The sequence below is a fragment of the Callorhinus ursinus genome, unplaced genomic scaffold, assembly GCF_003265705.2.
Source record: "Callorhinus ursinus isolate GAN/ISIS: 27379988/994484 unplaced genomic scaffold, GSC_fseal_2.0 scaffold6, whole genome shotgun sequence".
In the NCBI taxonomy this organism is placed as follows: Eukaryota; Metazoa; Chordata; class Mammalia; order Carnivora; family Otariidae; genus Callorhinus; species Callorhinus ursinus.
Window position 1 is genome coordinate 36605121 of NW_027397068.1, and position 27161 is coordinate 36632281.

General features: G+C 41.9%; 1 protein-coding gene across 2 annotated transcripts in view; it reads left to right on the forward strand.

Moving 5' to 3' along the window:
* SLC35F1 (solute carrier family 35 member F1) overlaps positions 1–27161 on the forward strand; it is a 388139-nt gene that overhangs the window by 345622 nt on the left and 15356 nt on the right. For both annotated transcript variants that reach the window (XR_012378545.1, XM_073893835.1), the window contains exons 5-7: positions 2820–2976; positions 4897–4949; positions 12371–12525. Coding sequence is in view for 1 of the 2 variants with exons in the window: in XM_073893835.1 (XP_073749936.1) it covers positions 2820–2976; positions 4897–4949; positions 12371–12525 (365 nt within the window). In the remaining variant the exon portion in view is untranslated. The remainder of the gene's footprint in view (positions 1–2819; positions 2977–4896; positions 4950–12370; positions 12526–27161) is intronic.

Below are 27161 nucleotides of genomic sequence, written 5' to 3' on the forward strand. Positions count from 1 at the left end.
CTTTCTGGTAGAATTGGTTCAATGTTATTACTTAGCCAGGGACAGAACTTTTCTAAAACACTTCAGTCATTCACCAGAACTTCAGTCAGGCATTCAACTCAATATAAATTGTCATCACCCAATCAAGAGCTTTTCACAGGAAAAGAGACTGTCTGACTTGATCCTTTTTATATTGCTTAATCCACGGTTCACCTTAGCTTGGGATTTTGAAAATTCTTTCCTCAAGCACAATGATAATGGTCTGTTCAAAGTTACTCTAACTTCATTATAATTAAAGTAATTGCTCTAATTCTTGCTAGAATGTTTCTTCCTCATTTTGATTTAAGCCTTGCTAAAGGAAACATCACAGATGGCAGTAGGTTCTCCAGATACGAAATGTCCATATCAGGAGTTGTGCTTCCGATGAAACTTTGCCAGTAGCTTTGCCCACCGCAGACAGAAGTGGAGAGAAATCATCCGCAGTTCGTGGCCCAGGAGGTTCTGTCTCAGAGCCTGTGGAGTGTGCTGCACAAAGTGGGAGGGGAAGGGTAGAAAGCCCTAAGACTAAGATAAAACTCAATTAAAACAGCTCCTTATTATAAAATCTATTTCTTGCCCTCCACAATATCGTTTTTCTACTATAATACATTTATTGCACCTTACAGTTCATTTATTAAAGATGTTAGATACCTATAACAACATTTTTTCTTATTGTTAGACATAATGTTATAGTTATTTCAAGGAAGAGAAAACATTTTCAAGGAGGAACATTTTAATTAAACACAATAAAAAAAAAAAAAAAAAAGAGTGTCTTTTTTTTTTTTTTTTTTTTGGTGCCAGGCACTTTCCCGTGCATTATCTCATTTAATCCTCCTAACTATGCAAAGAAAGTTTTCTCATTCTCACTTTTGCAGCTGAAAAAATCAAGGCTAAGGGAGAGCAGAAGCGTATGCAAGGACACACCAGTACCAAGTGGTGTGGCCTAGATGTGAATCTAGCCAGTATTCTTTCTACTACACCACTTGATACTTATTTTTCTGTAATTGTGACCCTTATAAGGCATGTACAGCTGTTCTGTTGCAGTAAATTAGGAGAAAAGACTGTCCCAGATTGCTCAGTATGAAGGGGTTTCCTCACATGAGGGAATTTGGTGCTAAAACTGAGAGAGTCTCAGGAAAACAAGGCAGTTGGTTACATTTAAAGCTCAAAAATATTCAGTGGGATGGGTTCATTTTCATAAATTATATGAATAGTCTTTCAACACTCCAGAATAGTATAATTCATCATTTATTTCTCGATCTAGTGGTAAGTAGGGGTTTTCCCAGGAGGCTTACTCCAGCAAGCTCTCCTGCCTTTCAGGGTCTCTTCTCCTCTTTCTGATCTTTACCAGGTGTGGGAATTTGCCTTAGGAAAAGTGACACCTTTAGAGTACAGTCGACCCTTGAACAGCATGCTCTTGGAATGCACGGGCCCACTTATCCGTGGATTTTTTTTTTCAATAAATACAGTACGGTACTGTAAATGTATTTTCTCATCCTCTTGATTTTCTTAACATTTTCTTTTCTCTAGCTTGCTTTATTGTAAGAATATGGTATATAATACATATGACATACAAAATATGTGTTAATTGGTTATATTATTGGTAAGACTTCTGGTCAGCAGTAGGCTATTAGTAGTTAAGTCTTTGGGGAGTCAAAATTTATATGCAGATTTTTGGCCATATGGGGGTCAGCACCCCTAACCCCTGCATTGTTCAGGGGGCACCTGTAAATATAGACTCTCCCAAGGTGACCACAGAGGCATGAATGAGAGGTCTTTCCCCAAGCCCAGCCCAGCCCAGATTCTTTTATGTGAAATCATTGCCCAGAGAAAGCTCAGTGCTCCCAAATGAAAGCTGAGAATCTGGTTCTATGGTTTTAGATTGTTCCAGCCAATGTGGGAATCCAAGTCCACTCTAAGGTGTGAGCCCCTGTCCTACAATCGTGCTGGAGAGAGCACCCGTCCCATTTGGCTTCTCCTGTGCCCCAGAGCTGCATGCCTGCCATGCTCCCATGTGCTGAGCTGTACAGGACAGAGTGGGAGACTACTTGGGTACAAGCCCGCATGGCCTGCTAACTTCCACTCTCCCTCCCTGGCTTCACACTTCCTAGAGTGGAATTTGCCTAATTATAGGAAATAGCTGGGTGCAGCACTTATTAAAAATTGGACAAACCCAAACCAGCCAAAACTGATTTTAAAACAAATAGATATTTTTAAGAAAATAAAAGGAAATATTAATGTAATAGTGAATTGCCTATATTTTCACTCTTACATTACTTACTTTAGGGGAGTTGAAAGTTTCAACCCATAATCCCTTTCACTCTCATTTTCTAAGCAAGGACACATTTTGCCCATAGTCAAGATAAAGAGTCTCGACTGCTTCTGTTATAGCTTCTCTCCTGGCAGAGCAGAGGGTGGAAATTCAGACTGATTCTATTTGTTCTACACCATGCTCCCTAAACTGTTGGAAAGCACCCCACAGCAGACATGGATTAGCGTATATTCCTAGACATGTATATAGACAGAAGACACGGGGCTTTGTAGAGATGATGCAGCCTAGAAGCAACTGGTCCCTTTCTTGGGTAAAGGAAGACTTCTAGTTGGGCAGACACAGGCAGCCTTTTTATACCAGAACATATCCAGAGTGCAGATAAACACACTTGACTGGATCTCCGGTTGGCAAATTACTGGACTTCTGTAAAAACATCAGAATAGAATAGACAAAGGAAGGTCAATTTGCTGGTGCCAGATTCTCATTAAGAAAATTTTAATGAAGCTGCATTTGTGTTTTTGGTTCCTAGGGGAAAATAAGCTGGTAGGGGACCTTCTGGTCTTAGGAGGAGCCACGTTATACGGTATCTCCAACGTCTGGGAAGAATACATCATCCGAACCCTGAGTCGAGTGGAATTTCTGGGGATGATTGGACTCTTCGGGGCTTTTTTCAGTGGAATTCAATTGTGAGTAAAAATAATAAGAAATTCAGACAGGAGAGACTCTTGGGGCTTATTCTAATTATTTTCATTAAGGTACAGTGGGTCTTTTTATTTTATAAAAATCAAGGCTGGAAACCTTTCACTAACCTCCTCCATGAAACCTGAAAACTCAATATTTTTCTTAGTAAATTTCTTCAAAACTAAAGAAGTTTATTATCAATGATTAGAAAACCACCTAGTTGACTTTGAACACAATTTACAAGAAAACAGTAGAAGTACATTGATTCTCCTAAGTCAGCCAGTGGTTTTACTTAGAGAAGTAGAATAACAAAGTATAAATGCCATGATTTGATGCACTTCTGAAAAGGGACACCTGCTTACTACTGACAACTCCTACTAGAAAACTTATAGTTTAAGTTGGTCCTTTCCTAAGTTTGCTCTTTTATTGCCCAAGGATTTGCCTGAAGGAACCATATTTCAAATTCATCAATTAGAATAGTTTGGTGTTCCTCTTTTCCTTAAACAGATGAAGATGAAACACAGACATTCACCAAGCATCAGAAAGTCCAAAACACCAATTTTGCAGTAATCCTGCATTGGAGCATATAAGTCATCACTGACTAGTGCCTCAGAATTGTAGTGAGAGTAAGTGTCAGACAAAGCATACTTTTCCATCAATAAAGACCGTATGTTTTAGTTTCATGTAAGGGGTGAAGAATGATGGTATGGTCCCCAGTCTAATTTCACCAAATCCTTTTCTACAAAGCAAGTAATTCTAATTTCACCAAATCCCTTTCTGCAAGGCAGGTGCTTTGTAATTGTTTTGGTTCAGTATCTGAAATTATTTATGGAAGATATTTTGGCATCACCTTAAACATGTTTTGCCAGTAGGCTGTTTCCAAGAATCCTCCAAATTTTGGTATCCCGAGATACAAGGGAAAAGCTCCATAGCAAACAAGGCACGAATATGGGGAAAGTCTCCGAAAAGGATTTATTTTTGATTGATTTTGAAAGTGGGATGGCACTTTAAAGTTCCTAAATTTGGTGCTTCAGCTTTGTGAGAGGAAAAGAAATTGCCTGGTTCAACTATTCATGGCCAACATTTTGTAGATAGATGGATCATTTTATGGATTATTATTCTTGAATCCAAAAAACATCATCAGATATCCAGTACTCATTTGCTTCAGTTACAGTCCATTCGAGCTAACGGAGCCCCTCAGCGCCACTGCTGCCAAAATAATGGAAGTGGCACGTGGCTGTGGATGGCAAATGGGGTGCACTGAGGGTATGCTGCAACCAACGTATTTCTGCTGGAGTGGGGCCAGCTTCCCCTCCGGGTCCTCTTCTAGAGCCGTGGTTCTCAAAGCATGTTTCTCTGGCCAGCAGCACCTGGCACCGCAGGAGACCTTGCCAGAGATGCACATCTATGGGCCCCACCCAGATCTGCTGAACCGTGAGATGGGGCACGAGAAACTGTTTCAACATGCTTTCCAGATGGCTTTTTTGTACCGTAAGGTTTGAGAACCACTGCCCTAGAAAATCCTCAATCAGAAAACTGACTTAAAACAACAACAACAACAACAACAACAAAAAACCGACAACAACAAACCTGGTTAAACCTGCAAGCACAGAAATTTTCCATACCTCACCATTGGCGTCTAAGCAAGAAGAAATCAAGGCCGCAGGCAGACTCTTTGGGGAAAAGGCCAGTGGAAGGTTGGAGCGCCACCATGCCCGCTGACACCCTCACGCTGCTGGCCACACCTTCGGGGGAAACCTCAGGCTGCCAAAGTAGACTTCCCTGGCCCTGGCCCAAGGTTATCTTTGCAATGTGGCTGGTTGTTTTGTGACTTGTATAAATCTGGTAAATGAAAAAAGAAGGAAAAAAAAAAGGAGGACACATTATAATCTTGCTCATCGGGTCTGCTTTCTTTGAATTTGCAGAGCCATAATGGAGCACAAGGAGCTGTTAAAGGTGCCCTGGGATTGGCAAATAGGTAAGGAGTTTGCTCACCTAAAAACGCTGTTTTTAGTCAACCTGAGGGATATGTTTGAAGAGTGGTGTGTGTGGGCATGGGGCAGGAACCATGAAAGGATTCAGAACGCAGAGGACAAAGGAAAATGAAATCCCTTGTCATTTTAGGAATTCTTGTACACAGCGGGAGACTAAACTGTGTGATTCATAATGTTTCCTAATTGAGCTTCTGCCCGTTATCATCGTCAAGATGCCATGAGTGTAGACACAGAAGTATGGTATTAGGTTAAAGACCAACCAGAAAGAGAAAATGCCCAGAGGCAGTGGTGGGACGTAAATGACAGCAATTTTCTCTAGTAAAGAAACACAAAACTGATGTGATCATCAAAAGTGGCAGTTTAGTAAAGGGGAAAAAAATGAACAAAAAGACATAAAAGAAAACAATGTAATGGGTGTTTTGAGCCCATAAAAACCTTTTCAGAAGGGAGCACTTTGCACATAAGAAATGGTTAATTGATCTCCGGGTGGACTTGGTGGAAAATACGAGACACGCTTGGAGCTAGTTAAGAGTCATCCAGGTTCCAGATTCTCAGATTCCACCTGTTTCGAAAATCACTTTTCTCTTAAGAAAAAAAAATAGGACAAGGATTTAAAATCCTGGGCGATTGCTATAATGATCACACGCAGGCCCTAAAAGGAAATGGCATTTAAAACCTTCTGCCTAGATATCCCTTCAGTATCTATGCCAAGACGCATGGGGGCCAGCGGTGAGCACAGGGCTTGGCTTACAAGGGTGCTTGGAAAATGCTCGCACTGTGAATGTGGGTGCGAGGTGAAGCCAGATCGCCCACACTGAAGCTGGCTGCTGGAGCCACCTCCAGCGTATGTGAGTTTTGATGAGACTGACGGCTTCAGTCAAATTCTGCTTCCACCAGCAAGGACAGCAATGACATAAGCTTCCCGGCACCACTTCACCTACCCCCGACCTGGAAGCATCCAAGGCCAGCTTGCTGCTGACATAATCCCCCCTGAAGGCACCCAGCCAGCTACAGAATCAGGCATGACTCTCCCTGGGCGTTATCGCTAGTGACTTCAAGGGCTGACCAGCTCTTGTGTCTGTCACAGAATCCTGCCATTTATTTTCTTTTGAGTTTTGCTATAGAATGTTACCATTTAATGAAAATCACTAGAGGAGGGGGTGCGGGGAGGAGGGGAGGGGCAGCCGGGAAAGGAAACCAGCTGCAGGTTACAGATGCATTTGCCTTTGGGACTCTCGGAGCCAGGAAACAAAATGTGACCCGTACTTGGTAACACTTCACCCGCAGTGGTATAAATTCATTTCATAGTAATAGTCACAGCAATGATCGAAAATAATTTGTCCTCTAATGATACGGATGTCATGTGCATGTCCACTGAGGTTCTATTCTAACTCAGTTTTAGTTAAATGTGGCGTCAAAAGGTAGTTTTACTCTTAACTCTCCTATTGCCATTAAACTGTCAGTCCCCTGTAGTCCAAGCTGATGGAAGGCGGTATAAAAGGAATACGTTATAGAGCCATCAGTTTAATTCCTGGTTGGAAATGAGGCTGAAATGGGCAAGAAAGGAAGCCAGATGTTCATCCTTTTCTTTCCAAAGTGTCGATAGGGTTGGGTTTAAGATTTTTTACACGAGGGCTACCTCTGTCCTCGTTACCTCATCCTGACCAACTACACAGGGTCATGGTTTAGCTCAGTTCTGGGCATATAACATTCAGTGAATAAATGTTTACTAAATGAGTGAATGAGTGAATGGCAAGCAAAGGGGATGGGGCTTGTTCTGCCCTCTCTCATCTTTCAAAATATAGACAACAGCAGGGAAGTGGTGGGGCAATAGCGGGAGGTCTAGCCTTGACGTTGCTCTTTCTTTCTGGAGAACCGGGAGATGGCATACTAGCTCTGGGGACCGAGAGGCAAGGAGATATCAGGTGGGAGTGAGCGTCCTCTCTGGCATCTCTGCACTCCTTGGGAAGTCACCCAAGAGTGCCGAGCTCTGATCGCTGTGTCTGGTGGAAAGCTCACAGCGTCTTAGTTAAGAGACCAAAATCTAAGACTCTTCATCTCCCACCATCTGTCAAAGTGTTTCTCTCCCTCCCCTCTGTCCACATCAGCAATCCCCCTCACACGGTCTCTTGGACAGCTCATGCGGTTGACATTTTAGCAAAGTAAAAAGATTTTTTTTCTACGGAGCAAGTGGGATAATAAATGTATTTTATATTTTCTGCACTTAGATTCCACTATTTTCCTATAACACTTACAAGATCTGGAGAGTAATTCAAAGCAAGAAGACCACCTTTATTTTTGTGTGCTTTCTTTTTTTTTTAAAGATTTTATTTATTTATTCATGAGAGACAGAGAGAGAGAGACAGAGAGAGAGAGAGAGAGAGAGAGGCAGAGAGAGAAGCAGGCTCCCAAGGAGCAGGGAGCCCGATGCAGGACCAGATCCCAGGACTCTGGGACCATGACCGGAGCTGAAGGCAGATGCTTAACCATCTGAGCCACCCAGACGCCCTGTGTGCTTTATTTCTTTGTTTTACCCTACCCAACAGAGAGCCTGGGTCTGGTTATGTAATCGTTAAGTTCGAGTAAAATGTACGACCTAACAGCTCAAATGTCCTGTGGAGCAGGTGTGTTCAAATCACCGTCAGAAATCTAATAAATGGCTTCAACATTCCCTTTATCCCATTTACCATATTGTGTTAAAGGACGTGTGAACAAACACAAACTGATGTGAGAGCCGAACGTCAAAGAAAAGAAAAAGTGTGCTGTGGGTCATCAAGCACAGGTTCGTGGTATACAGGGGGCTCTTCTCAGCTCTGGTGGGTGATGCTCATTTTGGTTTTGGTTTTCTCCTGGAGGCCAGAGTAAGAGACTTGACCTTTCCCTGCAGAAGGAGTAATGGGACCACAGAGCGGGAAGGACCTTAAGTATAATTAAGAACGCACCCTTTTTACCAAGGTTGAATCAGTGGCCTGGGGAGGTGAGGCCACCAAGGAGGCACACGGCTGCCTGTGGGGGGGCGGGGATGGGTACGGATGTGCTCTCTCTGAGCAAGCCCCGCCCGCCTCGGGCCCTTGGCCGACTTAGCCTGATGCATATGGGCTAAGAAGCCATCTTTAAGAATTAAAAATAATGTTTTAAAAATCTAGTATATTCAAAGGAAAGTGAAAGAACATCAGTGGGATCACAAAGGGATGAGATAAAATATATTCAGCATACACGGACACACGCGTATATCATATCTAAAGGTATATCATAAGTCATACATCATGTATCTGTCATATATATATTATATAAAAAATGAGATGCTCATTAGAATCACATCGGATGCTCCATCAAAGCCCTGTTTCTCTTCATAACAATTAAACAATATAGATTGGTGGTATGTGCTCAGAATTTAAAGTCTGGCAGCCTGTGTCCTGAGGGCAAGTTACTCAACCTCTGTATGCGGGTTTTTCCTGTTTATTCACAGATCTATCTGTTTCTTACCCTTCCTCTGCTCTGGATTGCAGAGGCTGACTCATGCAAACTATACTTTCCAGGCTGCCCTGTTAAGGGGCTTCCAACTAGATTTGGCCAATGGGAGGCAGTAGGAGACTGGAGGGTGGGAGGAAGAAAGAAACCAGGGGGTGTCTCCCTGTTTCTCTCTGTTCGGGGTCAGGTCTCTAGAAATGGTTGAGTGCCCTCTGAGTGATTGATTGTACCTTTGCTGGGCTTTCCCCTTCTGACCCCTGGGAACATGGCTTCCTCCCTGGATCTCTCTAGTTCCAGGAGTGTGAATAACTTCCTGCTATTGCTAATCCTGATGAGGGTGCCTCATCATCCCTTTTCCCCTTATCTCCCACTCAAGCACCTTTGTGACTTATGCCGCATATTAGATATCTTCTATTGAACCTGTGGTATGGACTGTTTCTTAACTGATCCACTCTATTAGCCTATTCCCTTCCCTGTATAAAAAGGGTAACAATAGTAATGGTGTTCTATGGTTATAGATATTAGTTAATGCATCTAAAGTACATGGCACGTAACAAGCACACAATCGATATGAACCGATAGTATTCTTTCTAGTTTCTTTAACTTAAATCTCTTTAGTGCATGAGGACAACAGCTACCACATGCTATCTTTTGAGAGAGAGAGCATTGCAAAGAAGAAATGGCTATACACGTACCTTGTCTATAAAGGTAGTTGTTGCAGCCATTATATATAGCTGCCAGTCAAAAACTTACTCAGTTCATTTGTTTGATCACATGGATTGTTTGACTGAAAACCCTGCATGGACAGCACATTGGGTCTTCAGATGTATTGCGAACATCCACGAACTAGCTCACGTCCACCTCCGAACAGCACATTAGCAAATTGCACCAACACTGCCTCCCCATTTCAGCGTGATCATGAGTTCACGTGGCTGACTACGTTCTGCTCGCAAAACAGGATGTTCCCACGCAAAAACATTGGTTGACCTAGCAAAGCGATGAACTGTGATGGCATAGATATTCCATCCCTGTCCCCCTAAATTTAATTCCTGTAGTTTTTAAATATAGGCTTAGAGTGTTTAAGCTTGAAGCACCCTGACGTCTCCTGATGAGTAGAGCGAAACTCTGCGGTGGATCTAGTTCTCTCCTCTCCGTGGCTCACCAGTCAGACGGTCACCGCTTCTCTGAGCCCGCTAATTATATATCCAGCTCCTTCCTGGACAGATCCTCTTGGGTGATGTGTAAGCGTCTAAAACTAACGTGTGCAACACAGAGCTTTTTATTTCCCCTGAAAACCTGTCCTCTCTCCATTCTCTGCATCTCGGTAAATGGTGCTATAGTTCACCCAGTTTCTAAACTAACCAGAAACTCATGAGAACCCATGGGTATCGTTGCTGGCCCCTTTCTCCAGCCTATCACCAGGGCTTGCTGAATGTCCCCAGACCCAGCCACTCTCCTCCATCTCCACTGCCATCCCGAGCAGAGCCACCAGCCTCTCTTGCCTGGACTAGGACACTGCCCTTCTCGCCGGTCCTCCATGCTTTCTCCCACCGGTCCCTTCTCGGCATAGCAGCCGGAGTCCTCGTTTAAGGATGTGGGTCTGGTGTTAGCCACCTGCTACCAGCTCAATGGCTTCCTCTTACAACTAGAACAAGATGTCGATTTCCTTCCTAGACCTACACAGCCCTGCGTAATCCATCCTCTGCCTAATTTTCCACCCTCATCCCTTCCCACTGCCCCATTCTGTTCATTCTGCACAGATGTCCTGGCCCCTGGCAGCTCCAGGAACACATGAGGCCCTGTCATCAGGGTTTTTCATTTGCAGATCTCCTTGCCTAAAATGTTCTTGCCCTGGCTCCTCCCTGGCCATCTCCTTTCAGTCCTTCAGCATTCAAAGGAAATGCCGCTTGCACAAAGAAGCCTTAGCTAGTCACCCTTAATGAAGCAAACCCCCTGCCATTCCCTAAAATGAACATTTTTTTTTCCCCGTCTTAGCATTAAAGCAACCCTAAGGTTCTCCTCTATTCTGTTTTCCATTGCTTGGCTAGCCGAGGGTAGAGTAGGTCCTCAGGGAATACATGGTTGAATAATTGAGTGAATATAAAACGTCAGATCCCACATGTGAGAGTCTACAGTGTGCCAGGTAAGGTGATGGAAGGGTAGGATTCTGGAGCTTTTGAGCTCAATCATATTTAATTTAAATCAGTGATGCAATTAAAAAAAAAGGCTCTGGTGCCTGGACTATGTTCTGACCAAGTTTGATTTTTAGTGGAGTTTTAGTAGATTAAGAATATAGCTTGTTCTTCATCTTTTAATCCCAGATTTTTTGAAGGAATACTGAATTAATTTTATGTCTTCTCCTGCATTGATCATAAATTAGTTAGTACTGCACTTTTAGTAACTTGGTTAAAAAGAAAATGAATTATAAGTAGCATGAAATCCAATTACAGGAGAATTGACTGTTTTTAGGGAATTAGAACTTGTGATGGAGTCAGAAGCTATCTGATATTAGTATCGCAGAATATCCGCAAGAGGACTTCTACTTGACCGAGCAAGGAAAGTGGTTCTTCCAGTTTCCTCTTAGGGCATTTCCACCACACTAGAGGGGGCTATTGTACTGAGTTTGCTTACTTAAAGTTCAGAATAATCTTTTCATATAGATTTGATGTGGCTTTCCTTAAACTGAGAATCAGAAATGTATAGGATGATATTTATGCCCTTATATAGTTTTCATATGGGAAAACCAAATTTCTCTTCGGAGGAATCACTTGTATTCATAGTCAAAGGACTAGGTGTCCAGTACCTACTAAATCCTCCCCAATTCACAGGATTCAGACGAAGCAATCATCCCACAGCCCACACCAGACACATTTACTCAAGGATTCCTTTGGAAAGGTTGGATGCTTTTATTATATTAAAATGCCCAAAGATCCACTGAATTATGTTACTTATGCTTATTCTTTGCTTTATTTTGTCAAAGTAGAGAATGAGCATTATTTTTGTACATTTGTATTGTATCTCGACCTAGTAAAAGGTAAACCAAATTCTGCATTTAGCCATAAACTCCTGCTTGGGACCCGGCAGAATTGTGTACTTATGGAATTAGTACTAGCAATTGTGTATCTAGTTATATTGAGAGAGAATTTTAGAGGATGAGAGGCTGACCATATGGCATTTTAAGGACTTTTTTTTTTAATCTTTCTGTTTTACAACACTTAGTTCTCTGATGATCTATGAAGCACATACCTAACAACTTCTAAAACAGCAGGGCCTACATGTGAGAACCCGCAGTATGCTAGGGAAGATGAGGAGGAAGTAGGACTCTGTTTAATGGGGTATAGGACTGAGCAGGATGCACAATCTGGAAGAAATTCACAGGTCATCTTGTGCTTGGAGAATGAAGTGGTCTGCCCAAGGCCACCCAGTTAGGATTCCAATTCTGACTTAGTCCACATCTCTGTGATATGTAGGCCCTTCCATCTTGAGGACTACGTAGTTATTCATCACTGTGAGCAATACGTGGAACCCAGTAGTTTTGTTCCCATTTTGCAAACAAAAAAGAGAGTAAAAAAAAAAAAACAAAACACTTTAAAAGACATAGATAAAAAAGTAGAGTACAGCACCACTGGAAGTAGAATTAAGAAGGCTTGACCCCATATTCGGACTCTAGCCACTAAGAGGCACTCCTTCCCAGAAAAGGCAAAATATCAGCTATGTGGTGCGGAGCAGAAAGTTCATTTTCCACATGAAGATTTTTACTTTTTATTTTATGTTTTAGCTGTCTATTACCCAATAATAAAATCCGTTAGCAGACTGAAGAAAAACTCCTGTGTGCGAGGTAAACGGTGCACGCCGGCCCCCTTCTCCCACGCGCTGGGGTTACTCAGAGGCCCCGGAGGAGGCTGTCAGTCACTTCTCTTTCCTCTCCCCTCAGGACTGCTCTACGTTGGCTTTAGCGCCTGCATGTTTGGTCTCTACAGCTTCATGCCAGTCGTCATAAAGAAAACCAGCGCCACTTCGGTCAACCTCTCCCTGCTCACAGCAGATTTGTACAGCCTGTTCTGCGGACTGTTTCTCTTCCACTACAAGGTAAGTTGAGTCAGTGCTCCTCTGTGAAGACAATACTTGGTGGGAAATATCACATATAGGTGGAAATGCCCTGCAGTAGAATGCCCCTTCTGTGTAGACAAGTGGGAGTGCAACTCTGTTGCGCTCACCCCGCCGCCCCGCCCCCGCCCCGGGATCTAGGTATTCACATTTCCACTGGAACACAGAGGCAACATTTTGTCACAAGAGACCAGTAACTACAGGCACTTGAAAGGGAAAAAGATAAAGGAAGGGCTTTTGGATCGTGGGAGACAGTTTTCTCTGATACCATTCACCCCAGAAGCTTACTCTTTTTCCAGCCTAAAGCTAGGAAGATTTGTACAATTCCCAAACTAGAACCACAAAATGGATTCTACCAAAGGCACTGGCAGGGTACATTCTCATTGGAGCAAAGATCCAGTGCCTGCAATTTCTGTTTTGCAGATATTTTCATAGCAGGCATGAATGGGAAATGCTAATGCACTCGAAATATTGTTTCTTCACCGAAAGATTAGGGGTTGGAGTAAATGAATGCAGAGAACTTGTGAAGCATTTACAGTTCAAGATATCAGCCCAAGGAAAAGAAGGAAGTGTTCTGTCTAAAGATAGCAGTCTCTTCAAATGCAAGACTACCCACACGCTCACCCACGGCAGGCAGGACTCATCCGTTATGGCTCACCGAAGTCAGATGCCATCTTGTAAACACCGCGCTCACTTCAGACATTAACAACTGATTAGGATTGGTATAGGAGAAGAGACCCATTTCCCATTCCTTAACTTGTCCTATAAGATAAGTGTCAGCGGGGACTATGACCAGGGTGAAAATGGACGAGTATGAAGTATCCAAACCAGGTAAGACCAAACTAGGACAGGGAAAGAGGAGTGGCAGAAGAAAAAGATATTACTCCAACCACTTCTAGCCAAGGGCTTCATCAGTGATGTTACAGTTAACACCACCAGCCCATGGGTGTGGCCAGCTGATGCCTCTCGGTGGGCAGGGCATCTTCAACCAGGTCAAACTGGGTTTGGAGGTTCCCTGAGAAGCGCTGAGCTAGAGGGAGTATGTACTTGAGTTGACCCGAGGTAAAGCAGCGGAAGTGAATATTCAAAAATATGACTGGCTAAGCCAGTCATAGCCAGGAGCCAGACTAAGTAGGGCAGGCAGGGGTGGAAAAGCGGTCACAAACAAGGTTAGCAGAGAGGACCAGAAGCAGATCTGGAAGACGAGAGGTGGAGAAAATGGCCATGGCAGAAGACAGGGATAATGTGCCCAGTCCCTATTTTACAAGGAGCCCTGTGTCCAGTGTGGTGGCCAAAATGACAGCTGAAAGAAATGGTGTAGGACTAGACAGCCTTTATACATCTTTTGTGATTAGTTTTGTCTAGCTGGTCCCATCTCTGTCTCCTGAGCACACCCTGGTCCTCACTAGGGCAGAAAGAAAAGTCACAGCCCATTCCCCCATTGCTCCCCGCTGCACAGCTGGGAGAACCAGCTTCCCTGAGATGCCCCTGGCAACACACCCAACTCTTTTCCAGAGCCCTGGTCTTACGGTACGGCACAGTGGCCATCATTTTTCTTCTCTATGCTACGGTCAGGCATCCACAGCTAGTGTGTTCCCAAGTGTGACTTGGATTGCCAGCAGTGATTCCTGTGGCTGTTTCGATAAGCTCCTGAACTAGACAGATCTCCTGAATCCTCCTTAAGGAAAGATGACTGGAACCTATTCTTACTGAGGACCGCAGGTGCTTCTCGAGCAGCCAAGATCCAGTCCGGTCCTCAGAATCCCTCATAGCAGCCTTCCCAAGAGTCTCCTTTCCCCAGAAGGACTGGCTCACCCTTCAGATCCATGGGCCACACCTCTGAGCCACAGAACTGGAATCTGGGGATGTGTCTGGGGAAGTCTGCACCATTACTAGGCTCCCCTGTGAAGCTGATGTTCTCTGACAGCTGGAAGGGACACCTGAAGAGCACCCATTCCTATTGGAGTGTCTCTCCTTACGCTTGCACTAACTTCCGGTTAGACCTGGGGCTCTCCTCGTGAATGAGCGTCAGTTCTAACTCTCTGCCATCCATCTTCCCCTCCCAGGCTTTGTGGGCTACTACTTACTTAGGATAAAGAAGTTTGCTGAAGAGGAAACCATGTAGTAACACTCCATCATGCCATCAGAAGGGAGGCTGTGTTAGCTGAAAATTGTGTTCATCAATTTGGAGGTGTCATGGCTGTTTTTATTTCTTAAAGCAATGTTTCACTATATACATATATTGTGTTGCTATCTAACAGATACATTTCTTTAATGCAACGATGGATTCAACACAATAAGTATTTTCTCTAGTTAAAATTGATTCCTATTGTCTTTTTTTAAAATTAAACTTTCAAGATAATAATGGATTCACATGCAGTTTTAAGAAATAATACAGGGAGATCCCCATTTGCCTTTTACCTAGTTTCCCCCATTGGTAACATCTTGCAAAACTATAGCACAACGTAAGGATATGAACACGAAGGCCATGGGCACACAGAGCATGTTCACCCCCACGAGGGCTCACATTGCCTTTCACAGCCATACCTACCTGCCTCTCACCCACCTCTGTACTGCCGCAAAGCCTCGCTTCTGTTCTCCGTCTCTCTAAATTTGTCACTTCAAGAATGGCATGTACAGTATATAACCTTTTAGGTTTGACTTTTTTCACTCAGCATAATTCTCTAGAGATTCATCCAGATTGTTTCGTATGTCAGTGGCCCATTCCTGTTTATTGCTGAGCACTATTCAATGATATGGATGTACCACAATTTATTTAACCATTCCCTCAGTGAAGGACATCTGGGTTTTCTCTATTGGGGGCTATCACAATAAAGCTGCTCTGAATATTTATGTACAGGTTCTTCCATGAACAGTTTTCGCTCTGAAATAAACACCCAAGAGTCCAATTGCCAGGCGTATGGTCGTAACATGTTTAGTTTTATAAGAAACTGCCAGACTGCTTTCCAGAGTGGTCTGTTGTCTATTGGAAATACATATTCATCGTGAGAAAGTCAGAAAATACAGATAAGTACTGTTACACATTGGTACAATTTTATAGTATATATGTTAATTTTATGGTAACCAATATTACAATATAGACAATGCTCTACTTCTTTCCCTTCACTCTCATTGTACTTAGAGTTGACTCCTCACCTCTTAGTTCTTGAATACACACTGCCTTGTAGTGTTCTTTAATTGTTTTATGAACAATGGTATTTATTATCTGCAAAAAAATAAGTTAAATACTCAACTTAAATCTAAAAATTAAAAAAAAAATCTTCCCTTTGCCTATTTTCTAAAAGAATCTTCCAAGCAGTGCTTCAATTTTCAGTCAAATAGTCATTGTTTGGAAAATCCAGTATTTTTTTTTTCTGGGATCCAACTTACCTGCCTCTGAAATTGGCCTTGGGCTTCCCAGAGATGGGAGGTGCTCTAGAGCTGGGGAGAAGGGTGGGTCTGAGTGGCTTGTAAGTTTCCCACTACAGCCGGATGGGCCATCTCAGAAAATTGATTTTTAAATAATGCTTATTGGAGGTACCTTTATCATTATGAGCATTTTCTAGTCAATGGAAAAATCTTGGCAAATTTTACAAAATTCAAAAATGGTGATGTCAGGGGATGGAGCGTGTGTGTGTGTGTGTGTGTGTGTGTGTGTGTTTTGGGATGGGGAAAAGGTGGTTATATTTTCATGTGTCTTCTTTGAAGAAATGTCTATTTAAATTTCTTGCCAATTTTAATTTGGTATTTGTTTTTTAATCATTGATTGTAATATTTCTTTATATATGTTGGGTGGTATACACCTATCAGATATATGATGTGTAAATATTTTCTCCCACTCGGTGGTTTTTTTTTTTATTTTCTTGTTAGTTTCCCTGGAAGCATAAAAGTTTTTAATTTTGATGAAGTCCAATTTATCGATCTGGTTATACTTTTTAAAACATGAAGGGAACCAGGCCAAATCCCACCATGGACCCCGGGCCACCAAGTCTTCCCTGATGGTCCCCAACAGTACCCCTGTCCAGGGCTGCTCAGTAGTGATTGCCAGTTACTTCAAATTGCCTGCTCTGAGGGGATGGATGAAAGTCACAGCCTAACGAAGAGAAAATCCAGTTCAGGGAGGGAGACTTTAACTATGTAAAGAGTGTAGTGGGGAAGAGAGTTTAAGCCAGTGACCCTCAACCTCGGCTGCACATTGGAATCACCTGAGAGTTTTAAAAATATTGATGCTTGGGTCCCACTCCCACTGATTCTGATTTATGCAGTCTGCAGTACACCCTGGGCTTGAGATTTCTAAAGGCTCCCTAGATGATCCTATTATGCGGCTGCAGGCATGTGGACCTAGGACCAAAGGGCAAAGATTATAAGATTATGGCTAAATATAAGGAAATCTTGTTAGCATTTAGTCATCCGAAAGTGGAATTGACTGTCTTGGGAGTTCTTTTCGCTGGAGGAAGCTGGACAAGAATGCGAGAGGAACAATGTGGAGGGGCCTCCCACTTCAGTACTGAGGATTGACCAGGGACCCCTGAGATCTCATTTGGTTTTACTACAGTCTGCACGTATAGTTTATTCCTTCCCTTAATCATGGTGCCTTTACTCTAAATAACCTTCTGGTCGGGTTATAAATATCTGCAAGTTGAAAGGGGAGGGCTATTTGCTCACGGATGTTGCTTACCCAGGCAGAACTAAATGATTAAATGAACCTCTCCTGCCCAACATTGATTATTTGCTTTTTCTCACTTTCCACCCTTGGAAAAAAAATCCATTCCCTTCCCCACCCATCAGTCCACTGTCTGCACCTTCTCCGCCTCTTTTGAGTGCTGATTGCCGTGCTGACTGGACAATGAAGCCCCACGTCCCAAGGAAGCAAATGACTGGATCCTGCATTAGACGCCCTGCATGGCGTAGCGCTCTCACAAACTCTATTTTACAAGACTTTTGAGAAGTGGTTATATATTTCTGTTCTTATTACCTGACAACAGTATTGAATCCAGAACACTAAATCCATAGCAATCCATGGAAGGTATAGGAAATTAGTTTTATTGGGCCTCAGAGGTCCCCCAAAACCAAACCCAGGAAGGGATTTCCATGAGAGCTTTACAATTTGATGGTGTGTTGGCTTTTCAAGGTTAAAGCTCGATCAGTTATGAACTCTATCCCCTTAGTATTTATTGTACAAACAGGACACTTTTGAAATAGAAAGGATTCGATTCCTATGGCTGCTCAAACGAATTACCACATAGTTAGTGACTTACACCAACACAGATTTATTATCTTACAGCATTGGAGGTCAGAAATCTCACTGGGCTAAAATTGTGGAGAGCTGTGTGGCTTCTGGAGGCTCTAGAGGAGAATCTGTTTCCTTGCACTTTCCAGCTTCTGGAGGTGGTCTGCAGTCCTTGGCTCATGGCCCCTTCCTCTATCTGGAAAGCCAGCAGGATAGCATCTTCAAATTTGACCCTGTGGGAGAATCTGGGGCCTACCCAGATCATCCAGGTTAATCTCTCCAGCTCCTTGATTTAATCACATCTGCAGAGTCCCTTTTACCACATAGAGTAATGTATCCAGAGGAGCCAGGGATTAGGATGTGAAGGGGGCCATTATTCCACCTACCACAAGAGGAGTATTAATAATTACACCAAGACAAGTGAGGGTACATTGGCACCAAGCCGGGCCAGCTGGGACATGTTGCTCTGCTCTTTAGAAGCTGCATCTGGTCAATGAAGACACATTCTCCACCTAGACAGACACTGTGCTCTGTGAATTTCCCGACTGATTTTTTTTTCAGGTCTTTAAATTTTTTATTGTTATGTTAATCACCATACATTACATCATTAGTTTTTGATGCAGTGTTCCATGATTCATTGTTTGCGTATAACACCCAGTGCTCCACGCAGAACGTGCCCTCCTTAATACCCATCACCAGGCCAACCCATCCCCCCACCCTCCCCCCGTCTAGAACCCTCAGTTTGTTTCTCAGAGTCCATCGTCTCTCATGGTTCATCTCCCCCTCCGATTTACTCCCCTTCATTCTTCCCCTTTTTAAAGTCATTCTGGTTACCTGCTCATATGTGACTTTAGCAAAGAGAACACTCAGTCATGCATGGAGGAAACGGATTGGGGTGGGAGGGCCACTGGATGTCTCTTGGGTGAAGTATGAATTCAGCAGCCTGGGGTGACAAACAGAGCATGGCCTGCCAAGTCAAAGGAGCCTGGGTATAAAGTGTGGCTTCTTTTTACGCTTTAAGTACTTTGGGACACTTATTTATTCTTTCCCAACTTCAAGGTGATAAGACCTACCTTATGGAGTTTTTGAAAGGAGTAGATAATGTATAAATGGCGACCAGTCTTGATGCATTTCTCTGATTAAATGTATGTCTCAGAATTAGTAATCCCTGCCTCATTCCACTTTTAGGATACTAACTTATTTTAAGATTTTGTAACTAGGTGTAGCTTTTAACAATTTTTTGTGAGTTTTTCTTTTACTCCTTGTTGGAAAAGGCAAAACTGGTTCTCATGCATACAAATTTAGAAAATATTATATCCATCATTTTCAGCTGAATTCCTTGATTCCCTCATTGCTTACAATAGAATTTTTAGGTGATAGCCATAAATACAAAGCTTTTGGGGGCTGTTAAAATAAAATGCCAATACATTCTTTTACAATATGCCATGATATGCTGAACATTCTTCAGGAAAATAGCAGCCAATGTTGAATATGCAGAATATTCCCTTTTGCTTGACATTTAAAATAGAAAATGGCTTACTTCACACATTTTGCTACTTTTTCAAGGCTTAATACTGCCACAGAATAGCTATAATAAAGTTGAGAGTAATTTCATAAGAAGTGGTTATTTTTCTAGCTGTATCAAAATAAACATGAAATTGATAGAAAAGAAATGAACATCGTAAGTTCTCTCCAAGTTCCCTTTAAACTCTCCCCTAGACCACTGACTTATGGTTCCCCACACTGAGCAGCCTGAAACCACAGGTGATCTTGTTGGAAGAGTAACATTTTAGGAAAGTAAGGGCTCCATAAAAACTTATACTCTTACATTGGGAAAATGTTTTTGTCATCCAAACATTCACTAAAAGAAAGGGGAGAGGGGCGCCCAGATGGCTCAGTCGTTAAGTGTCTGCCTTCGGCTCAGGTCATGATCCCAGGGTCCTGGGATCAAGCCCCACATTGGGCTCCCTGCTCCACGGGAAGCCTGCTTCTCCCTCTCCCACTCCCCTGCTTGTGTTCCTGCTCTCGCTAACTCTTTCTCTGTCAAATAAATAAATAAAAAATCTTAAAAAAAAAAAAAAAGGGAGAGAGAAATTTCAAAATCCTGTGTCCAACGAGTCTACTTCAACTATTCTGGGTAATGTGATTCATGTGAATTTTTTAGAATTTCATCTGTATGTGTTCATTAGACAACATGCTGCATGGTTTGGCTTCATCTTTATACCCGTTAATTTTTTTATAATTGCTGTGAGTTGTTTTTGACAAATAATCATAAAAGTTTCTTACATTGTCAACTACCTATTCTAGCAATCCAGATTACATCCTCGGAGGACAGGTGTAGAGTCTCATGATCCTCCCTGACCCCATCTGTCAGCCACTAAAAATTTCATCCCACATGTGCCAGTTTCTCTTACTGGTTTTGTTGTTCTTATTGTTGTTGTTGTTGTTATAAGAGATTTGGCAAGAAAAGTTTAATACCCTGGATGTGGGGGATAATTTAATAACATATGACTATACACAAAATTTAAAAGAACTTCATTCAGCAAATATTTATTTATTCTATGCCTGCTATGTGCCAGGCACTGTTTTGGTGCTTAACTTTTCATTTATAAATAAAGATGACAAGAACACCCAAAATTACCAGGTGGATTAATGCAAAGGCTAAGATTCCAAACCAATGAAACTTGAATAGACCAGCCATCTCAAGCATCCTGAACATCTGAGTGCCAATGCCAGAGAATTTGCAGAGATTGCGTTAACAGTGGAATCTTTCATTAGCTGTGGATCAGAATCTGGAGGCAAGCAACCGTGTTGATCCTCTGCAGTGCTGAGCAATTTGAGTAATGGAACTGCACTTGAAAAGCCAGGTCAGGCAGCCTCAGCCTGTGGCAGCCGCTGAGGATAAAAGCAATAGTGCACATCTTCCTTACAAAAATACCCTCATAAGCAGCTTGCTGTATTTCTTTTTGTAAGAATGGCATCTTCAAAGGCTATGATTTTTAAGTTTATAGTACTAAAATATGATTATAAATGGAAGATTTTTAAATTAATACTTAGCCTTTATGACTCTTTATATTTTTTATTTTTTTAAAAGATTTTATTTATTTATTTGACAGAGAGAGACACAGCAAGAGAGGGAACACAAGCAGGGGGAGTGGGAGAGGGAGAAGCAGACTCCCTGTGGAGCAGGGATCCATCCCAGGACCCTGGGATCACGACCTGACCCGAAGGCAGACACTTAACGACTGAGCCACCCAGCCGCCCCATTTTTTTTTATTTTTTAAACTGTCACTGGTGAGTAGGGAATTGGAGAAATTGGCATCATTGAGGCCCCAAAGCATTTCACATGAAATACTGAGGTGATAGAGCAATGAATGTTTGAACTTGGTTTCCCCCTGCCTGAAAAGTCAGTACAGTGTCTTTTGAGATCGCCATCTTTCTTTCTTTCTTTTTTTTTAAAAAGATTATATTTATTTATTTGACACAGAGAGAGAGATAACAAGAGCAGGAACACAAGCAGGGGGGAGCAGGAGAGGGAGAATCAGGCTTCCTGTGGAGCAGGGAGCCCGATGTGGGGCTCAATCCCAGGACCCTGGGATCATGACCTGAGCCAAAGGTGGACACCCAACAACTGAGCCACCCAGGCGTCCCAAGATGGCCATCTTTCTAAATTAGCTAGGGCAAGTGTTGCTAGCTTCTCTGGGTGGGAGAGAGTGCTTCCCATGCAGCCATTCAGAAACCCAGACTCCTTCCATCTTGTGGCTCTGCCATCCTCGCAGGTAGGGATTAACAAACTGTGATCTGTGAGCCAGCCCCTTTTTTTGTCAAATATAGTTTTATTGGAGTGCACCTGTGCCCATTTCTTTATATATTAACCACAGCTGCTGTTGCTCTACAGCAATAGCTTTGAGTAGTTGTGACAGAATTCTGTGACCCACGTGCCTAAAATATTTACTATCTAGCCCTTTAAGAAAAAATTTGCCAGCCCCTGAGCTAGGTTTTTGGAGTCCTTTGCAGGGACTATCTTTTGAGACAACCTAGAGACTTTTATGGCTGTGTCTAGAGTAGTATACATAACCTCCTCCTTGTTCTTTTGGCCAGAACTCCAGCACATGGCCACACCTGATTGCAAGGGAGGCTGGGAAATGTAGTCAAGTTGTTTGTAGAGGAAGAAAAGAAAATAGGTTTAGTGAACACATAGCCAGTCTCTGCCACCTTAGCAATTTCCATTTGCTAGAAGTTTTGGAAGGATTAGAGAAATTGGGGATAAACTGTGAGGCAAGTCCAGACTGGTGGCCAGAAGTCAAAACTCCTTTTACGTAAATCTATTCATAAACTCCACATCACAAACAAATACTGTGAACTCACATCATCAGGACAAGCTGTAAGAGAAAATGGAATGAGCTAGAGGAGTTGCAGAAGTTTCAAATGGAAAGGCTTGTGGTTGCCCTGGAGTGTGGCCAGGAAAAACCAGCTAGTTGTCTCCCAGGAGAATGCATGGGATGTGTTTGTCACCAGGTGCATAGCCCAGCCCCTCCTGCATACTCAGACACCCAGTTTTGTCACCAGACCTATGTGTGTCTGTCTCCCATGGACTAGAATGTTAATGACACAAACTCACAGAAATCAGAGCATCAGCTTGCTGAGATAAAGAACAAAGGTTGGCTCAAACATGAAGGCTGAAGCAGAGCCACCACTCTGCACATCTTCAGGGGCTCCCATGGATGGAAGACTTGTTGTCAACTATTTAAAGTTTTGAGAGTTTTTATGTACTCCCTTCTATGAAAGGGAATACCATCCCTCCCTTATTTCCTGACTTCTTTGTACTGTTTTCGTATTATCAATGATTTTAATAGTTAATTTTTAACAATATAATCCCTAGGGGTTTTAAGCCCATTTCCCTGAAATGTAGGTTCTTCTTTTCTGAATTCTTTATTTTGCTTTACTCTTATTTGGCTGGGTTTCATACATTGTCAGGAAGTAATGTATGGTTGTACAGGCTGTCCACAGTGCAATTTGCCCGTCTTTAGGGAATATTTTCCCGCAGATGGTAGTCAAGTGCCCTGAAGAAAGGAAGACTTCATAGTCACTGGAAAAGTGCCATCGGGCTGGTGGTGGGTCTGTCCAGAAACGTTCAGAGGGGCTGTTATCTCCCAAGTCTTTGCTTCCTTGAAAACATTTCTTAAATGTATTTGTATTCAAAGGATAATTTTCCGAGGTTACATTTTCTTTTTCTCAGAACTTTATAGTTATTGGGATTTGTTTTATTTTTTGAAAAATTGAGGATTGCCCCCAGTCCTTTTCAATCTCTTGAGTTACTGGATTTTATCATTCAGTAGTTTGGGGGTTTTCCCAAAAAGAGCCCACAGGTGTCATATCTCTGGCTCTTCTTGTTTGGGAATATCTCTGATGTCTTTACACTTGTAGGTCAGCTTAGTCTATGACCTGTCCCACTCCCTTGGGTGTGCAATTCCTTGGTGGCCTTGAACTGCCCCCTCCCCCAGTTCATTAAAGAGCCCCAGATAATGGTGGATTCCAATCCTCTTGCACCCTGCCTCCTTGAGAATATGAGGAAGTAGGAAAGGGTTTTTGTTCCTGAGAATGTTTCCTTCATTTTTTCCTGAGTTTGCTTAATCACCACTTAACCTACTCTCTCCAAATTAGAGATCTGAAAGTATATTCACCAAAATGTGAACATGAGTCCAAAGACAGACAGAATGGCAGAGTTGTCACATGCGAGTCTAAGCTCCAGAGTCAGACCCCTCCGGGTGTTAATTTCAGCTCACTCTCTAGCAAGGGGTTCCTAGCTTTTCTGTGCTATGGGTCCCTTTGTTGGTCTGGTAAGCCTAGAGAGATCCCTTTCACAATGTTTTTAAATGTCTAAAATAAAATACATAGCATTACAAAGCAGGCTGATTATATTAAAATAAAGTTTTCAAAATATTTTTAAATGGGATGATATAGTAATATCCAAATCACAGCATCTAGAAGCACACCGGATATCTACTGTCGTTTCAAAACAGTGATGAGTACAGATCTGGAAAGATCTGCAGCAATTGTAATGTGATATGAAAATATATGTGATTTCTATTGGCTAAAAGTCTAAGATACTGCTAATACTAACGGTGCTCAGCGCTTACATTTATCATGAAGAAATGCTAAATGTCAGTTAGAGGTCAGTGAAAATAAAAATCCTGGGTTTATGCCTAGGTTTGCAGCACCTCTGAATTCGGTATAGGAACCCCTGATGCTACCAGTTATATAGCCTTGTGCAAAAATTACTTAACTTCTCTCATCTGTAATTTCTCCATCAGCAAGTGGGGGTCTAATAGTAGATACAGTGTAACTAGCCGCATCAGGGCTTCCTGTATAGAAATGAATATAGGAATGTAAATCACTTACCACAGTGTCTGGCACAGTGAACCCTCAACAAATGCCATTATTAAAGAGGGTAGAACTTAGAGTGCTTATATTTTATGTTCTGCACCCTTTTAAGTATTGTGTAAATTATGTATTGGTGAAACAATATGCATATATTATTTTTATAATCATAAAACAATAAAGTTATTTTTACTTTGAAAATATATAAAGCGAGCAATCCCCTCAAATCAAAAGGGGTCTAAATACATACCTCTGCCATTGAAAAGTGGGACTGAATTGCACCCAAACACTGATTAGGAGGTTCTAAATGCTTTATTCTCAGTTCTAATGGACAAACAGGAGCACGAAGGGAAGGTGCTTCTTTGTGTCTGTTTTCCTCATTATTTTCACATAACCAAAACTCTTTGCTCATTATATTGCTAAGCACTAACTTAGTCATAGGCCTGGTCTCTGTCTCATTTAAGTCTTTTTGGGGATGTGGTTTTATTTTAAGAATAAATACATTGTGAACCATTCTATGGAATCTCAAATTTAGCAAGGTCACTCAGTTGAACTTGAATGTAAATTTGGTGAGAGCTTTCACATCCAGGTCCTTCTTGATGCTGCACAGAACCAGACATTAATGTGCGGGAGAGAGGCTGCCTCCCATTGCTCTGTGGGGATTTGTGTCAGCAGTTATTGATTGCCTTGGTATTTCCTTTGTGTACTAACCAGTCCTACCTTTAGATAAAAGGACTGACCTTATGTAAGAAGTAAGTAGTAAGCTCGGGATGACAGAGGCAGAGCATGTCTCCTTCTCTGCTGGATCCCTGACATCTAGTACAGTGCCTGGCACAGTAAGTGTTTGGCAATGATTTATTCAATGAAAGGCTTATCTCTACAAGAAACGTTAAAGGTTAAATTTCAGTTTTCAAGGCTGAACATTAGGAATTTTCACATAAGAAGCAAAAAAGCTGTTGATTGATAAGGACGCTTTACATCTCAAGTTGATGCGACCAGCTGAAAAGTAAAAAAAAAAAAAAAAGATTCCACAATAGCAAGCCACTACTTTGATTCATTCTTTGGTTGAACTGATGGAGTGCTCAGAGAAAAACCAGTTCAATGTCATAGTAGCTATTACAGTATCGTGGGGGAGTGCGAGGGTGGTGCTCACATCAGGGGTGGAAAACTTGCTGAGGAATTTATTCTATTCATAGGAAAAATCATATTTAACATTCAGATTTATTATTCATAAGTCATTCCACAGTGAAATTGTGAACTGAGTCATTATCACATACTATATTTCCATGTCTATATTTATATTACTGATGTGTCTACGTGCACAGAGTTCAGCAAACTGGTCTGTAAGAGATCAGATGGTACATACTTCAGGCTTTACAAGCCAAGCAGCCTCTGTCACAGCTACCCAGCGCTGCTACGGACATGGCTCTCTTCCAGTAAAACTTTACAGAACCAGACAGCTGCCAGATTTGTTAGCTAACTGACCCCCAATGTAAACTACACCTGTCCTTGCGAACTTTTCACTAATCTTCAGCACCAGGAAACAGCCATTTCCTCTGCAAAGTGTGTCACTAGTAAAACTGCTGAAAGCTCTACACAAAACGTTACAAATCTCTTTGCACTTCAAATGTACAGACTTGCTCTTACGGCTAATTGTAATAATTTCTACCTCACTTTAGAATACGTGCTGTATGTGCCTTCTGTTTTGGTTCTTGGTGGCGTGGAAGGCCATATCTGTTAGGTTTGTGATAAGGATATCCATGGCATGCGTGCAGTCCAGAGAAATGTCTTCAGTGTTTTGCTTTATCGTTTTCATTTTACATAGAGGAATGAGTGGGGTGCCAATGCAAAGCAGTAACCCGGAGCAAAGATGTAAAAGGGAAGGGATATTAAAGTCATCACTTACAGAGCAGGATGGAGCAAAGGCATCTGTAGACATCGAGTGAATTCCAAAAGTCGTATGCATAGAGTGTGCCTCAGAAGGACCAGCAATATCAGATCAGGACAATAATATTATCAAATTAACTTTCCCAGAATCACATGTCCAGAGAAAAGAGGCCCTTATAGGCACAAGCTAGTTTGACAGTAAAGGAGGATATTTCAAGTGACCAATCTCTCTGTAGTTTGGTGATACCTCTCCGTTCCCGTCTCCCTCAAAATTACAGAGAGAGACATCATAGATGGTTCATGGATGCCAAATTTAGGGGACACCTCTAAATTCTGATTTTTTAAAAACATGTTTATATGGTAGTAACAAACCCAAAGTTCAAATGTTTTTAAGTCTTAAGACATTAGATCATTTTATTTTTATAACAAGTACAAAATTTAATTCAAGAGGGAATAAGAAAGTAACTGTTGTTGAATGTCTGTCACATTTTTGATAGCACTCCATGGATTTTGAGGATTAGACAATACTGTGGAATGTAGCGATAATGATGTTGTAAGATTTTATTATGGAATAACCAAATATTCTGGGCCCAAGGCCAATACTTCTTAGTGATATTCTGGAATTGGGAAGTGAGTCTTGAGGGTTATTTAAGCAAAGGTGGCAGCTATTCATCAGGTACCCAAATTTTTATTTAGAAAAAGAATTGATTAATTATTAAAACCATAAAATGATTTCTCCTGTGACATCTGTCACATCATGATATTCTTTACAATCAATTACTCATCCATTTATTTCATTTTTCTGTCTTTCCTGCCATTACCAGGTACGTGTGAGAGAAGGAAATAAAGAATTCCAGTATGGCTGTAGGAGAACTCATTTTTCTTTTTGTCAAAGTTTCCCCCCTCCCACAGCCATGATAATATTTCCTGATGATTGTTCATTTCTATGCATTGAGAAAGAACAGCATCCATCTTCATCAATAATCCATTAAGATTGTTCCAAGATCTGTTGAATTAAAGTTGTGTCCTTGCCCTATGCAATAGAGATATGGACTGCTCTTAGAAGCTTGAAAATAAGGAATGGAAGAACAAAAAGAATTACTATGTTGCAATGCAACTA